This window comes from Spermophilus citellus, assembly GCF_964194105.1.
Source record: "Spermophilus citellus genome assembly, chromosome: X".
Classification (NCBI taxonomy): domain Eukaryota; kingdom Metazoa; phylum Chordata; class Mammalia; order Rodentia; family Sciuridae; genus Spermophilus; species Spermophilus citellus.
Window position 1 is genome coordinate 45,357,120 of NC_138190.1, and position 17,120 is coordinate 45,374,239.

Here is a 17,120-nt window from a genome sequence, read left to right on the forward strand (position 1 = left end):
AAAAAAATCTCACCAACTGTGGTAGCACATGCCTGTAGTTCTAGTAACTCTGGAGGCTAAGGCAGGAGGATCACTTGAGCTGAGTTTGAGTCAAGCATGGACAAAATAGCAAGACCCCATTAAAACAACAACAAAAAGGAATTATAAAGGTGTATGGAAGGGAGACATTCCAGGTAAAATGCTACAATAGGAAGGAACCTTGGCAATTTATCCCATATTTTATAGAGAGAAAACACTAAGGTTCCTAGAGGTAAAGAGTTAAACACAGGCCCTTTAATGAATTCTAAACTTCCATCCCAATAGAGCAGAAACCATCCATTACCACTCTCTAACCTTTGATTAAACATTCAAAAAATAATTTTCAGGAAGGACAGCATCAAACTGCCACAGACCAATGATATAATCAATAGAGTTTAAGACTCACTTCTCTGAAAACTATATCCAAATTAGAAGTGTTACTTCTACTCCTTAATGCTGCTTCAGAGGAAGCAAAAGGCATACCCAATATAATCCCCTTTTCAATAAACTTTACCTGCACCATAGTAGTGAACTGGACAGTGTATCTTCTTCGGCCTGCAGTGAATCGCACACTTGTCTCTCCAGACTTCCAGGCAGAGTCAATAGTGCTGTTGTTGCTTGCACTGTAACTACACCAACGCCCAGAGCGGTCATCAAACCAGCGCCAGTTGTTGCTGTTGGACTGCAGGTACTAAATATAAAATACAAACTTTCTTTGTATTTCCTTCATGGTTGACTATTACCAGAAACAATAACTTTATCAGTGCTCACTGTTAACACTAAGCCAGGAAAAAGAAACACATTGGACATTTAATAAATTCTGAAAACAGACAGGGTTTTCATATACATTTACCCTCTTATTGTCTAACATCTCTGTAGGCAAATAAACCTCCACCTTTATTTTCCTTTTGTTTCCCTCACAAAAAGAAGGCTCCTTTGGGATGTATTGGAACAACAATTCTGTTTCTAAGAAGTTAGAAACATAATGTGGTATGTAATAATTTTCAAATAAGGAGTATTTGCTTTTGGTTACTCAGTTACACTGTTGATTGCTCAGTTCTTAAGGTATCATAAGAGCCATTTCCACAAAAAGTTTGAGGCCCTTAGTAAGCAGCTCCCTAAGAAAACAATTCTAACTCCCCATTTAGAAGAGAAGACTCCCCAAGATTTAAACCTTGGTCAGAGACCTTTATATCCTTCACTACTCTCTTATATTCTCTTCTGGTCTACTCTTGCTTCAAGGTAAAACTATCCTTTCCACTACAAGACACTATGTATCACACACCTTAGTCATCTGAGCTCTCCTTTTTGAGGAGATGGCCGTCTTTTCATAGAAATCAATCAGGAGCAACACTGGAGTGATCCACCTAAAAGGGAGAAATGATTTGTTTTGGGCAAGCCAGAAATCTGTTGCACACTGGGAAAAATCTGTCTTCATCAGGCATGTCATAAAAGTACTCAAGATTTGCCCCATATATGCCCCAGAAGAGTGCTGGATTTAGGCCTTGCGATCAATGGGCCAATACCTAAGGGAACAAAATGAAACCAAGATAGATACAGGATCACTCACTTTGGGGTCTGGACCTCCTTTTGTTCCTTGGCAGCCTGTAGGCAGGGCTGAACTACTTCCAAGAGCTTAATTAGGACATTAAGGATGCCACTTGATTCAACAACCCAAGCACAAGGTAGCTTCAACTCCTGATTGATTCATCAAAGGGGGAAAAAAAAGACATACAAATTTCCAACCAGTAACAACAAGTAGCATCATATAAAATAAACAGAATTTATTGAATTCAAATTCAACCTTTTAGCATTTATCAGTTTGATAATCTGAGATGAATTACTTACATTCTGTAGGCTTTGGTTTTCTCATGGTTCAAAGGGGCCATAATTTATATCTCTAGAATAATTATGATGATCAAACAATCTCCCCTCCCCCATATAATATATTCCAACATAACCTTTAGCACCTTTATATGTGCAAAATATGGAAATGGTTATTAACATCATTAGGGACTGTCATGTAGACTGTGTAGTCTTAGCTATGACTTTTTCTAAAAAAAAAATTATAGTCATAGATAGACAGTATGCCTTTATTTTACTTCTTTATTTATATGTGGTGCTTGGGATCAAACCCAGTACTCACACATACTAGGCAAGCATTCTGCTACTGAGATACAGCCCCAGCTTCTTGACTACTTTTAAAGCTTTTGATTTGCAGATAAGTTTTATAATATTTTTTATGTTCGTGTTACTGGGGATTGAATCCAAGGGTTCTATACTAACTAAAATCTATCCCCAGTCCTATATTTTATTTTGACATAGGGTCTCACCAAGTTGCTGAGGACACCTTGCCATTCTCCTGCCTTAGCCTCCTGAGTTATTGGGATTATAGGTGTGGGCCACTATGCCCATCTCTAAGGAAGATGAAATAATGTCCAATAAAGTGACTATTTTAAACAAACCAAGAACATTGAAAACATACAATAATGTATGTATGATATGAGAGAAGTTATAATTACAATGTTGGACAAAACTGTCTACATACACTTATCTAAATTGTTTAAATGGACAGGAAACGGATTAGAAGAAAATACAAGACTTTATCTATGATTCTTTATAGATAGGGGCCCATGAGTGACTTAAATGTTATATTCAGTATTTTGAAACCTTTCTCACAACTACCTATTTAGAACACAAAGACCCATGAGAACTTAATACATATTGGATGTATCTCTTGAGTTGCTACAAAGGGTTTATTCCATTGAGTTCAGGTTGCTATCAAAACATGATGAGTTACAAATGAAGAACCAGGTGTTCAAGGTCACTGCTTCCTAAGGACTTTCTGTGTTTATTGGAATAATAATGTGTCTTGACCAAATCATTCTCTTAACTCAAATAATCTGCTGACTAGCCAGGGTAGGAAAAGGATAGACTAGTCTGACTACCTAACACCTATTAGTACTGACAACATTGAATTTCCATAGTCTATCTCACTAATGCTGCTGCCAGTTAGGTTTCCCAAGAGAAGCAAAAATAGTCCATGACTCAAGTAAGATAATCATTTAAATATTCATCTTTTAAACTACCACCCCACAATCTGTTGATTCAACTAATTAAGACTTATTCTCTGAAGACCTTCTCATACTGTCTATAAGTAAAGTATGTCCTTCCTAAACTCACAAAAAAACCTAATGATACAATTTATGTATCCACAGAATAGTTTTATTTTGTTCTTAACCATGCACACTTAATTCTCAGGAGCTGGGTTCATAAGAAGCAGGGATCATAGCTTATACTTCTCCTTTGATGTCCTGTGTGGCATTTGTTTGATAATTTTTAATGAATGGATTATAGGGCCTGAAAGAACTAAATCTTACCTCAAAAAGTAGCGTTAAAAGCAAGATTCTAGTAGCCAAATTGGAGGCCTGGGGCAAGGTGGCCATCTGACTGATCCACTCTGACACAGTTTTTGTGTCACTTGTTGTTAGGGGAAGAGCAGCTTTGATCAATACATCAGCAGCTTCCCATACCTAGAAAAGCAGAAAAGTATCCAAGTTATGCAAAGAAGTGAGGTTTGTGAAAACACCCTCAATCTTTTAAAATACTCCCTCCACCCCCAAAATGTTAACCGAGGAAAAGTAGATAAATAGTAACTTATTTACCACAGGGATTTAATGTCTAAGAAAAGGTGATGTAGTCAGCACAACGGCTTAATTTTAAGACGCCTACATTCTAAGTTAAAGGAAATCAATGTTTAAAAAATTCTTGGGGCATCAAATTAATAACAAAAAGGTCATAGCAATTTATACTCTTTCAATAAGCTTTCATAATAACCCTCCCAGAATTATCATAAAAAAAAACTCACAATGCTAAGAAATTTTAATTTGGTTTTAGTCTACTCCTTAATCTATTAAGGTTTTAAGTTTCCTTAAAATCATTTGTTAAGCTCTTGATACACATTAAAAAACCCAAACCTTTCTGTGAAAATATCTTATGCAGTTTTTCTTTAGTTTTATGTTTTTATGCCTTAAAGTTATATAGTTCAAAAACTTTTCCAATTTTGAGTTTTCCCCCGATTCTAGAATTAGAAATCATACAAAATATTTTAATGATTTAAATATATACGCTGATTAAAATAATAAAGGAAATATAATGAAAACATTAACTGGCTATCTCTGGATATGGGGATTTAGGATAATTTATTTCTTACCCTACTTCTACAATTAGCATATACTTTATAATGAAGGAAAACATTGTCTAAAAAGGAAAAAAAAAGCCAGGTAGGGGAAAGGATATGGTGGCTGAATAGGAAGAAAAAGACACTTATTTGTGAGGAGGGGGGGCAATTAACTTGGTTCAAGAGTGAAACACATTTTGGACTGTTTAGATGAACCCAAGAGACAACTAGACAAAGTTTTAATTTTCCCAAAGCTATTTTGGTAACATAATTAAATTCATAGTTGTAGGAAACATTCAGGCAAAAGCAAGATTATTTTCAAAACAATTCAAATAGAACCATATTTAGATTGCAGAAATCCTGGGATTTCCAGAACTCGGGATGTTAGATGGCAGGAAAATTATTTCACATATTTGTTTCTTCTGGTCCCTTGAGAGCTCACCTGATTGACTACTTGCTTCAGAATCATGTCACGATAGTCTGCTCCATTACGTTTGATGGCTGTCATGATCAGATCACACACACGATACACTGTGTCTGGCAGCTCATCAAGAAGGTGGAAGCAGCCTGGCAACATGGTATCTGTAAACGTGTGGAGCTCATCTTGCTCCAATGGGTCAGCATCCTGGAACTTTTCTAGACATTTAGCTTCTTCCTCTTCTTGCTTTTCCCGAGCTTTTCGTTCCTCTTCCTCCTTTCGACAGGCAACTTCCTGGAGACAAGAGAAAAAAGAGTAGTACATAGGACAGGTGAAGGAAGAAAGATATGGAGACCCTGGGAACACAGTTACCTTACAATATGAATATCCTTCTACCTTTACTAGCAGTTGATATTTGGGCCAAGACAGAGAAGGCTAAAGAGGATGACTCCAATACCCCAAAGCATTGCCAATTATCTGCAGTATCCTATAATATTGCCCCCAAATCATTTTTAGTACTGTCCTGTATTTTCTATAAGTGTAGTAGACTGAAGTAACTGATGCCGTTTCCTGTTTACCTCAGGTGACTCTGCCCTTTGATCCATTGGAATATCCTGTCCTAGAGACATTGCAATTGCTCTCATCATCTGGTCCTCTTCAGACATGCTGAGATCCTAGAGTGACAACAGAAAACCCAATACTTACACAAAACCTAAAGAAAGAAACACAAAAAGAGGCAACCCTGGGGCTGGGATTGTGGCTCAGTGGTAGAGCGCTTACTTAGCATGTGTGAGGCATTGGGTTTGATTCTCAGCACTACATACAAATAAAGGTCCATCAACATGTTAAAAAAAAAAGCAACCCAATTCACAAGGAATCAAGATAGTCTGTTCAAGCTTTAGAGTGGAAGAGGCTCTGAATGTCTCAATAGTAAAGAATATAAAAAAAACTAGGTAACTAGGTTTACTCAAATCACATAAGAACAACAATAGAGGTCTCACTTATAATCATATCACACTTGTAATCCCAGTGGCTCAGGAGGATGAGATAGGAGGATCGCAAGTACAAAGCCAGCCTCAGCAAAAAGTGAGGCGCTAAGCAACTCAGTGAGATCCTTTTTCTAAATAAAATACAAAATAGGGCTAGGGAGATGGCTCAGTTGTTGATTGCCCCTGAAAAGAACAATAGGGGAAATCACAATGAAAATTAAAGCTTCAATGTGACTACATATTGTGTACACCATGAAAGAATGTATTTTGTGCTGGTTACTGACTCTTGGCTCTTCTACAAACAAAGTGTAATAATTTGCATAGCTACGGGATAGGAAGCTTTTGACTATTACATTCAGAAACACTGAGTTATCATGAAATGAAAATATCGACAATGGAGAAGGATGAAAATGAGAAGCAGTTTATAGAAAGACCAATGATGGAAGAATGAAGGAAAAAATGACACCGACAGCCAAACTGTCACTCTGGCATATAAAAGCTCCTAAACCAACTCACCCGAACGACTCCTCCCATGATTGGAGGAGGGTGGGTTAGAAGGTACTCTGTGGCCTGCTCCATGGTGCTGGTGTTCAACAGGGCTTCCATGGCATGTTCTCTTGTGAAACCCATGTCCATGAGCTATAACAATAATTTAAGAGCTCAGCACCACAGTAATAGGAAAATCCAAATGTAAATAAAATAGAAAGGAACATTTTCAGTATGGAAACTCAAAAATTTTCTAACTTTATGATTCATACAAAGAAAAACAAGTGGATCCCAATTTTTCTGGAAAACTGGCAACAGAGGAAGTACCTAAAAAAACTTATCTAGTGATCATTACCTAAGAAAAATATATACCACAATTTTACAATAAGAAAATTAACATCCAAAAATTAAAGTAAAAGCAATTAGCAAAAATTTCTCAATGACACCAATGATTTAACATATTACTTGACTGTGCATATGTAAAAATTAGGCATAGAACTAAGTGACTGAAAGAAGCAATGAGTATCTTGTGCAATTAACTTGGGAATGCCTTTAAAAATACTTTGCTATATTTTCTAAACATTCTAAAGTAAGCATTACTTTCATAATCAAAAGGGTATGTATACAGAAGACAGATTTGAATAGGACTCTAGACTTAAAGGGAACCTAAATATTATAAAATTCAGGGGGGAAATGCTAAAGTGGATCTACCCAATTTTTAAAATTCAAAAAAAAATGGCTCTTGTTGGAGAATAAATGATTTACAAGAATCCTTCCCTTTACAGATTAATCGGAAAGCAGCTGCACAAAATTTGATTCCAAAGAATAGGCAAGTGTGAACATCAGAATGAATATGCTTAGGAAGACACAAATTTTTGTTACCTATGCCAAGAACAGAGACTATACTCCTGCTTCCCTCAGGAGGAAAACAACAACAAAATGTTAAGAAAGCAGGGAATTTAACCTACTTCCTGGTTAACAGAACCAGATACTTAGTGGCATATGAGCATAGAAAACTCACAAGCATTGTACTTCATCTAGAGCAAAGTGGAGGTTCTACAAGTGTAGGGCTAGCCATTTACCTGCTGCAGTTGCTGTTGGTTGACTTGAGGTTCCCGGCGAGATCCACCTTCTTCTTGCCCTGAATCCTCTTCTCCTCGAGACCCTTCTTTCTCTTTGCTTAGTCTTTCTCGAATCACAGGTTCTCCTCGGAGGATGTGGCACAGAATGGCCAGCATGGACTCAGCCATTCGCCCGCCATAGACTTTCAGGGGTTTGCGGTTCCACAAGTTCTTAATGCAAGTAAAGGCTGCCTGGAAGTCATTTGAAAAGTATATGAAGATCTTTTTTGCCTGAATTCAAAGTCCCAGGAGAAATATAGGTGACAAAATTTTGGGACAATCCTTCCACAATCAGTTAGTGTCCACAAAATTACTGCCAGAGCCCAAGTAATCATGGAGAAGGAGCATTTAATTTATCCTGGAAGTATCAATCTGAAGTTCATAGTTTATATGTACATAAATAAAGAAAACTCAAAAATGGTCTCTATTACTTTTCTGTAAACAGCCCTATCTGTGCCTAGAATCCAACGTTACTCAATAATCTTATTACTGGGGGGCTGGGGTTGTGGCTCAGAGGTAGAGCACTTGCCTAGCATATGTGAGGCATTGGGTTCGAACCTCAGCACCACATAAAGTAAAATAAAGACACTGTGTCCACCTATAACTAAAAGATAAATATTTAAAAAAATAATCACACTATTGGCCTGGCATACATGTGGAGGAGCACTTTCCCAGCACAAACAAGGCCCTGGGTTTGATCCCCATCATTGTGGAAAAAAAAGAAAACCTGATATTATTTTATTAAGGAGAGTGAGAATTATCCAGTTAGCACAAGAAATTCCTCTTGGCTTTAGAATGAGGAATACTCACTTTCTGAGTTACCACAAGGAAACGAAGAGCACTGAATTGTGGAAAGTTCTGGACACCTCCTGGCAATTTGGCAGGCAATGAATGTGGAGATTCAAGTACCGTAGTGGGATTCACCATCTTTTCCACAAGCATAAGCCAGGCATCTAGGAATTCTCCTGTGCCATCAGGTAAATCTGAATGTTCCAATCCCTCAGACACAGGAACTTTGCCTCCCATGGACAGAGCCCAGTTGAAAGTTCTAAATTCAGATACGAGAAAGTATGGGGATAAAATACTAGTATTTTAGATAAGGCAGAGGATTTACATTTAAAGGGTCCCCAATGGCTATATGAATATATGATCTTCTTCTTGGAGTTACTACTTTAAATTTGTTCAACATTTATTAGCTTTACTTTTGAAAGCCTTAAACACGTGCGCGCGCGCGCGCGCGCGCACACACACACACACACACACACACCACTCCACTAAAGCTCAGAATAGAAAACCTCTGATCAAGAAAAGTAAAAAAATTTCATCATATTCAGAAAAACATAAACAGAAGTCTATTAAAAATATGTACCAGGAACTGGAAGCCAAATGAGTAAAAGCAGAAGGGCTGATGAACACCCCTAGGAACAGGTTAAATACCACCCAGCACCCTTCAAGGAAAATGGAGACACATGTGGTTGGTTCCCAGAATATGAAAGTGTAACTAATGGCTATTTTGATACATCACACTGTCACAAGATAGGTGACTCAGAAAGATGTGGGATAGCAAGGCACACAGAAAAGACCAAACTTCAAGAAATGCTTCTCTATGAAGAAAATGACCCTTACTCAAAAAGAGCATTGTGGCCTCCAGAGCAGAGAAATTTCTGCAACATGAGGTGGTAGGGATACTTCCTTTCATCAAACAGCATTGGGGAGGTGAAACCAACTGAACAGATGAAGAATGTCAGCCTAAAAGAGGGAGAAAGCAAAAGTTTAACCTTTTCTGAGGCAGACAAAAAAGCAATTGGGAAATTCACATAGAAGCTAAATGTAAAATTTAACAATGCACCAAAGTGACTGAGCAGGTGGGTAACTTGTATAGCTATTAAAATTTCAAAGACAAGAGAAGCACACTTGTAACCCCAGTGACTTGGGAGGCTGAGGCAGGAGAATCACAAGTTCAAAGCCAGCCTCAGCAATTTAATGAATGAGACCCCGTCTCAAAATAAAATATATATATATATATATATAAAAAGGCTAGGAATGTGGCTCAGTGGTTAAGTGTCCCTGGGTTCAATCCCCCCAAAAGAAAAATCAGATACCAAACATGACACTTGCCACCTAATAAAGAATATAGGGTCACAGATGTGCAGTTTGATTGCAAATGCTTTTAAAATTTCCATGTTCTAAAACTAGGTACAACAAAAACAAGGGCCTTACAATTTATTTGAGGTACACATCTACAACAAGGGACCTAGTCCATGTATTTAGTGGTTGACTCTCCATTTAAGTAGAATAGGAACAAGTTATATTAGATTTAAGGAAACATTCTTGTCCCTGAATCTCATGCAGAACCTCACCTGAAGCGAGGAGTAGGTGTATATGGTGGGGGCTGCCAAGATAAGCCCTTTGTGAGGAGCTTAGTGAGGGCTGAAGCTGTTGATCGAGCAGCAGGTGTTGGTGCTGTAGTGGTGCTAGCAGCATGATGGCTCCTTCTCTGGCGGACAGGAGACCCCACACAAAGTTTAACAAGGAGTCCAAATAGCTCAGCAAGTGCTCGGCCTAATCTGGAGGAAGCTGGAATCCAGAAATCAGAATAAGGGTGTATAGTATTCTCAGAATAGTTTCATTCCAACAGAAACATTACTGTTAATACATTTTTATGACTGACCACTTACTCTGAACAACACCTAGGAAACTCCACATGACAATACAAAAAGTTCACAAGGGAAAAGTGCCTCTTTTGAAAGCAGGAGACAGAAGTATGCTGACATTCAATACATAACAAATGTGAAAGACAAGCACCCATAAACTGTTATAGAAAGTATAAAATGAAACTGCCTTTGTAGAAGTAATATAGCAAGGTGCATCGATGAACTAAATGATACATCTACTGACTTATGGAGTCACTTACAAGTCAACTTTATGCTGACAAAAATGCGTGAATGATTTGGAGCAGAAAAGATCACATACACTATATATTATCTGATCACAACATAAAACATAGGCCTAAAGGAAAAAAGATTGCTAGGAAAAGTGTAACAATTTTAAAACTGGATTCTTAAGGAATTAGATTATAGGCATTGCAAACTCTCCTTTATAGGATAGTTTACAGTATATGTTTAAAAACACAAAAGAGAGGAATATAAATAGAAACAAAAGTAAAAGGAAAAATGTATAAAAAGGTAAAGAAGGACTGAGGATATATAGCTCAGTGGTAGAACACCCATCTAGCCAGCATGTGTGAGGCCTTTGGTTCCATCTCCAGTACTGGGGGATTTTTTTTAAAAATTGTATTGTAAAGAAAAAAAGCCCAAATATTGCTTTCTTGCTTTTTTTGAAACATTTTTCTATTTCTACAATGACTACTACTCTGAAAAAAACAATGCTGTTATAGCACCTTTGAAATAAACATTATTTATCCAGAGCCAAGTAGGAGTAAGTCTGAATCAAACTAAGTCTTGTAAGGATGTATCTACACTTATGAACCTACTGTGTAGATTTTATTTGAGCTCATGTCACATATCATGTTCAAAACTTATCTCTGAGGTATAGAGAATAGTAGGACAGGAAATAGTTCTAAATGGGCTAAAGATATATGTACTGTGTGGTTGGAGGCCGAGTATATTCAGACTCTTGAAAACCCAACAAATTCAAATAATGGGGAAATGCATATGCTTTCATGCCCCTGATTTCAGATAGCAAAGTGGCTCAAAGGTAGTTCAAGGATAAGAGGAAAATAAGCCAGTAACCACCAAGCATGGACTAGGCCTAGGCCCACATAGAAACCCCAGAATACTCCAAGGTCCTATCAACAAAGAGTAACACAACAAGGACAACTATTTGGATGGTCAATTTTACTTCAATTTGGGGTAGATTTTCAAATTAAAAAAATGAAATAAATCACAATAAAGCATAAAACTCATGGGGATTTAGGATAACAAATGGAAAGAGAAAAACCAACACCAAAGGCCATTTTCTGCTTGCTTATTGGAAGGGCCCCAGACTCCCAAGAGCTATGTCTTTACTTTTCATCATATTTGTATTAAGGAGTTAGAAAGTGGCAACTATTGAGGAACACACAAAATAGAGCAAAGACAGACAAGTACACATCTTTAATGAAGTTTTGTACTTTATCAATGTGTCTTCATGTAGATGACAAAATACATAATATAGGCCATGTCACTTTCCAAAGTTTTCTTTAAGGGACAAAGAAAGGAAGAGATCAGACTGGTAGAGTAGTCAGACAAGTGATCAGGAGAGCTTGGTAACAAAGCCAAGGGAACAGTTATTTCTACAAGGATATGGTAGGTCCGCTAACATGTGGCACAAAGGTGAAAAGGGAACTAAGAATTATTCAGTGGACTCAGCAATAAGGAAGTTATAATAGGTACCTTGGCAAGATATTTCAGTGGAATGGTAGGAGCAGAAGCCATCTGCAATTGTTGAAGAGTGAGTAAGGAGAGAAGGAATTATAAGGGAGGGTACAGATGGCTCTCAGAAAGAGATTCTCTCATCTCTGTATCCCTAGAAGCTAATAAAGAGCATATCATAGTAGGGACTTATCAAACTATATGTGATTCACAGAAGTTTTATATTTCTTTACATGAAATGATACAGCCTTTGCAACTCAATTTGCTTGAGGGCTGGCTAAGCCTCTGAAAGCCAGAAAAGGAAGTAGAAAGGAATGAATCACTCACCCGACAACAATGGCTTGATTTGTTTAATTCTAGCTGCCATGGCTGGTGTGATTTTCGATTTGCCCTTAGAATCTGAAGCAGTAGGTTCATCTGTCTCCATGGGAGCCAATGTGTCACCATCTAGCCCAATGCCTTCCAATAAGCCCTGGGTAGAAGCATCCATACTTCCAGCTGTTCCATCCTGTTCCCCATCTGCAGACATAGAGGTGAGCAATAAGATCATGTACAGCCAGCACTTACCTGCTTCCTTGTTCTGAAGAATCCCAAGAAAGAGCTACCTATGGTGTTTGTTACTCTTTAAATTTCAATGACTTCCTAAATCTGGGGGAAAAAAAAGAAAACAAAACACATCCAAAAACCTGCACTTATATGATATTCTCTATGGAACTCTACTAAGCAGCTTACTGCTGACATGGATAGTCTTAACCAATGGAATACCATTCACAGAGACTACTGTTGTAGGCATGATGGTGACATGTGGATGTCCCTTAGAATTTTGTAGTTTGTTCAATAACTCAAATTGGATATCATAGAATGTCACTAGAGAATTCTATTTCCTATTATTTACAAATTTTGAACATGAATGGGTGATGTGTTCTTAATTTTTGGTGTGTGCACTCTTAGGTTTAAGAATTAACTGTGAACTTCATAAGTTATTAAGTTTTCTTTTTGTTCTGGAAAAATTTACATAGAAACCGAGTACATTTTTTTGGTTGCTAAAGTGAAAGTATTATAAAAGGCAATTCTTTTACCATGAATCTAATTTCATTCATAGTTGTTAACAAATTATTTTATTCATTCACTGAGTTAAATTTGATATATGCTGACTAAATTTGAGAGTATCATTTTTGATTAAGTGGGTACATTTTCTCCAAAATTAACTATCAGAGGTGAGTATAATTCTTTCCCACTTCCCTAACAAGCTGTCATACAAGTCCTTGCTTATTGGTTCATCCTTGAAAGTTTTTTTCTCCTTACTAATTTCAGTATGAATTATTAAGTCTTTCAAATACAATTTTATATATAGAATGTGTTAAATTGCTTTCTTCATAGTTTCTATCAATTTTCATTTGCTCAAAATATGAAACTTTCTGAAAAGTTGTTTTTATTAATTCTAGGTTTGTTGCATTAGGGTCAGAGAATTTTGTGTGATTTCTGCTTACTGTGCTATGGAAATTTTATAGCAAGATAACAAAAAAATTTTCTAAAGCTGTACTGTTTAATAGAAATGTATTTTCAGTGGCCACAGTAAAAGGTAAAATAGGTGAAGTTTATATTAATATATTGTTTAATCCAATAGTCAAAATTTTTATTTCAACCTGTAAAAAATATTGAAATTTCATACTGAAAATTAAAATCTTTTGATGGAGTGAATTTTAGCAAATCAATATTACATTTCATGAAACTACCTACAAAAGATGTTCATTTTTCAAAATAACACATTATAAACTTAACAAGAAATGGATGATTTTTGTACTTTTACATGACACTTAATTGTTAATTAAAAAGAAAGATCTATGAAAATGTTTTATCTAAGACTACTATAAATGTTCTCAGAAAACAACGATCGGGCAGACATTCCAAAATTCTGTGTGTGATTTTAGAGGCATAAATATGGGTTCTAGTTTCTACTGTATTTTCTAATTTTTTTTAATTGTGTCTTTTAGTGAGAAAATGATAAAAATAGTTAAAATTTAATTAAAATAGTGAAAGGATAAAAACTGAGGTCTATGTATGAAAAGAGCTAACTAAAATTTCACAATAAACCTACAGACACAGGGACAGAACTTAGAAGAATTAATGACTAAGATTTTAGTTTCTTAGAGTTACCTGATCTTTTTCCGCCCTGGGTCGTACCTGCCTTCTCATCCTTTGGAACCAGTTTCTGCATGTCCGCTTGGCCAAATTCACACCCAGACGGTAGGCTGCAATAAGAGAAACAGCAAAAAAAGAAAAAGAACTACTTTCACTCTGCATGGTTTCTAACTTGGTTGGCCAATATTATCCCTCCTTGGAGTACGTAAGTTATCCTTACTGTAATAAACCTGCAATTCAACAAAGTTTCTAGCATAACTTTTTTATATCTGGCTAATAAAAAGAGAATCAAATATTAAACACCTACTATACTGACACAAAACAGTTGGGACATCAAATCAAAGACACACAAGATGGTATAATTTTTCAGTTAAGTGTGAAAGACAAGTAAGACTCAACATTTTATCATGCTGTCCACCCTTCCATGCTTACTGAGCTGTCCACCCTTCCATGCTTACTGAGCTTAAGTTGTCTGTCAGAAAATGTAATAGGGATATTAAGAGAGATGACCATTCTTTTACCTGTTTGGGGTACACAAGGAGAGGAGGACAGTGCTTTCCCACACCAGAGAACAGTATAACTGGCTCAGCTTGCTCAGAACACTCAACCCCAACTGGGAACCCCACTGGTTAACGGAGATGGAACGAATCTCACTCTGCAAACAAAGCAGAAAGAATTTCACATAAGAGATTCCTTAAGGTATTCTCTTAGAGTACTTACATATGATTGTCTAATATGCCTTCTCATTGCTTTTTGTAAAGTGAAAGGCAGGTATCAAAGTAACTGTTCTAAACAAAAGAAACAGTTTAAAACTATTTTCTATTTTTTTTTGGTTGGTGGGGGAGTGGGCTTATTATTTCTCTCCAATTTCTTTCCTTCAGCAAATATGTGGATTTATTTAATTTGTTGAATGTTTTTTGCTTAATTTCCATTTGATAAAGAAAATGAAAATAAATAATTAGTCTTTTTATGTAATAATCTCTTGAATAGTTTATAACTGTACTTGTGATTTCTTATTTGACTGAGTCATAGGTGACAGAGAATATATTTCTGCTCAACAGTGTAAAACAGGGCTTTTGAGTTATTACAACACTAATTTAAGAATCGGGCTAGGGCTGTGTGGCTCAGCGATAGGGCACTTGCCTAGCATGAGTGAGGCACGGGGTTCGATTCTCAGCACCACATATAAATAAAAATAAAATAAAAGGTCTATCAACAACTGAAGAAAAAAAAAAGAAAACAATTACCCGAGAAATAAAGGTAGCAAAATTGTGAGTGCACACACGCGCACACACAAATACTCTTTTAAGTAACCACAAGAGATATCATGGGTTGGAGGCACAGGGGTTTTTTTTTTAGCAATTTGTTAATTACTACTGATTTAAATGTTCTGTATTCCATTCCATCATCAGGCTTACATTAACTTGCAGAAAGATTAGAAATGAGGCCTGATGAACATGTAATTGAGGTTTATGTGCTTTGGTAACTGACTACACATGCCAGTTGTCTTCTATTAATGCCTGGTGATTATTAAAACCTCTCTTCAGTCTCAAGAAGGTCCAATCCAAATGATGACTTTTATGGCCACACAACTTCTAATAAAAAAAAAACCTAAGGGAAAGTGAAATAGCAACTTGAAGCATAAATGCAAACCACCCACCAAATGGGCACCCTCCCACACCAAAAACAAAACAAAACAAAAAAAAAAAACACCTCACTTTAAATGGGAATGCTTTTTCAGTTGCTAGGCTAAGTATTTCACTGGCTTTAAACCAACATGTTTGCCTCTATGATCATTCTTACCTGTCCAACTCTACAAGTATGAACAAACATCATGATGTAGGCATGGGCGGCAGTGAGTGCATGTAGTAGAGGTGTGGCCTGAGCTGAGAGGGTAGCATCAGCAACATTGCCAGCACATGCCAGTTCTCGCAACAAAACTGAGCCCCCAGGAGATTCAATGGGGCGATGTAAAGGCTCCAAGGAAGAGAGGATGGAGTCCAACTGAAGAAGACCCTCCTGAAGGACTTTGGGTTCATGTGACAGTGTCTGAAACAAGAACAATTAATGTGTTAATAATACATAAATAACTTCATATACATGTCTTTTAAGAGTCACAATGGAAGTGACTATTAAATGGAAGTCTTCCAAATTCAGACACGGCCATGTCTCTCACTTGGTAATCAGTGGCACCAAAATATGAATCCAGGTATGACATACCCCAATACCTCCTCCTAAGCAACAGATTACTTTCAATCTTGGTGAGTTAATCACTGTTATACTGATGACTATGTTATGATGTTAATTCTAAATTTTGCTCAACAAGGAGTGATGTTAAGTAAGTTTCCAAAGCATGGAAGTTAATCACTATTACAATGCTCTTTTTTCCCAAACCAAGAGAGATGATTCTGAGATTGGCATCAGCAAGGACATTTCTTCATTGGAATACTAAAGGATTATATATATAGCCCTTGTAATTTCTTTTGAAATCTGGAGAAAAATCTCACAATAAAACCAATACTATTGTTTGACATGAAAAGATAAGAGAAATCATGTGCCTTTCTATGGCTTTAAATAAACCTATATCTCCTCACCTAATACCTGAGAGGTAGGATAAAGCTGGATCATACTTTAACTCTTAATACTACTTAATATTTACAAACAAAACATTAAATGCATAAGTCTATATATAAGCCAGTCCCTTTGTTTAAGCAGAAATCACTCATCACTGTATAATCCGCTCAAAAAGGAGGTTCACAGATTTAAGGCAATCACCATTAAAAAAGAAAAAAAAAACCCCAATCATGGGTGGGAGGGGGGGGCACAGCTAGAAACAGGAAAATCCCTCCAAAATTCATATACAATCTCAAAGGAACCTAAATAGGACCACAATCCTGAGGTTAAATTTGCAGATTTCACATTCCTGAATTCCAACATTACAAAGTTAAAGTAATTCAAACTGTGATACCAGCATAAAGACCACTGAAATAGAACACAGAGTCCAGAAATAAAGCTTCACATTTACAGCCAAATGATTTTTGATAATGGTGACAAGACCATTTAAAGAAGAAAGGATAGTATTTTCAATAAATGGTGCTGGGAAAACTGGGTATTCACATGTAATGAAGCTGTACCTTACCTCAATACCATATAAAGTACCAACTACAAATGGACCAAAGACCTAAAACTATAAAACTCCCAAAAGAAACCACAGGGCTAAAGCTGCATGACACTAAATTTGGTAACAATTTGTTGGATATGACACCAAAGGCACAGGCAACACAACACAACACAACAAAAAAGGTAAATTAGACTTCATCAAAATCAAAACCTTTTGTGCATCAAAGGACATTGTCGACAGAGTACAAAAAGGCAATGAACTCACAGAATGGG

At 36.7% G+C, this 17,120-nt stretch overlaps 1 protein-coding gene across 1 annotated transcript in view; it reads right to left on the reverse strand.

The window, feature by feature from the left end:
• The window catches only part of LOC308639419 (E3 ubiquitin-protein ligase HUWE1), a gene marked incomplete at its 3' end in the record, with an annotated part of 125,142 nt that overhangs the window by 27,650 nt on the left and 80,372 nt on the right, over positions 1-17,120 (reverse strand). Inside the window, exons 26-40 of the mRNA XM_081277679.1 lie at positions 15,531-15,776; positions 14,249-14,382; positions 13,770-13,837; positions 11,913-12,104; positions 9,573-9,789; positions 8,839-8,961; positions 8,023-8,260; positions 7,174-7,404; positions 6,122-6,244; positions 5,195-5,290; positions 4,641-4,910; positions 3,399-3,551; positions 1,589-1,716; positions 1,304-1,385; positions 533-709 (exon numbers count right to left, since the gene is read on the reverse strand). Coding sequence (XP_081133805.1) covers positions 533-709; positions 1,304-1,385; positions 1,589-1,716; positions 3,399-3,551; positions 4,641-4,910; positions 5,195-5,290; positions 6,122-6,244; positions 7,174-7,404; positions 8,023-8,260; positions 8,839-8,961; positions 9,573-9,789; positions 11,913-12,104; positions 13,770-13,837; positions 14,249-14,382; positions 15,531-15,776 — 2,478 coding nt within the window. The remainder of the gene's footprint in view (positions 1-532; positions 710-1,303; positions 1,386-1,588; positions 1,717-3,398; positions 3,552-4,640; positions 4,911-5,194; positions 5,291-6,121; positions 6,245-7,173; positions 7,405-8,022; positions 8,261-8,838; positions 8,962-9,572; positions 9,790-11,912; positions 12,105-13,769; positions 13,838-14,248; positions 14,383-15,530; positions 15,777-17,120) is intronic.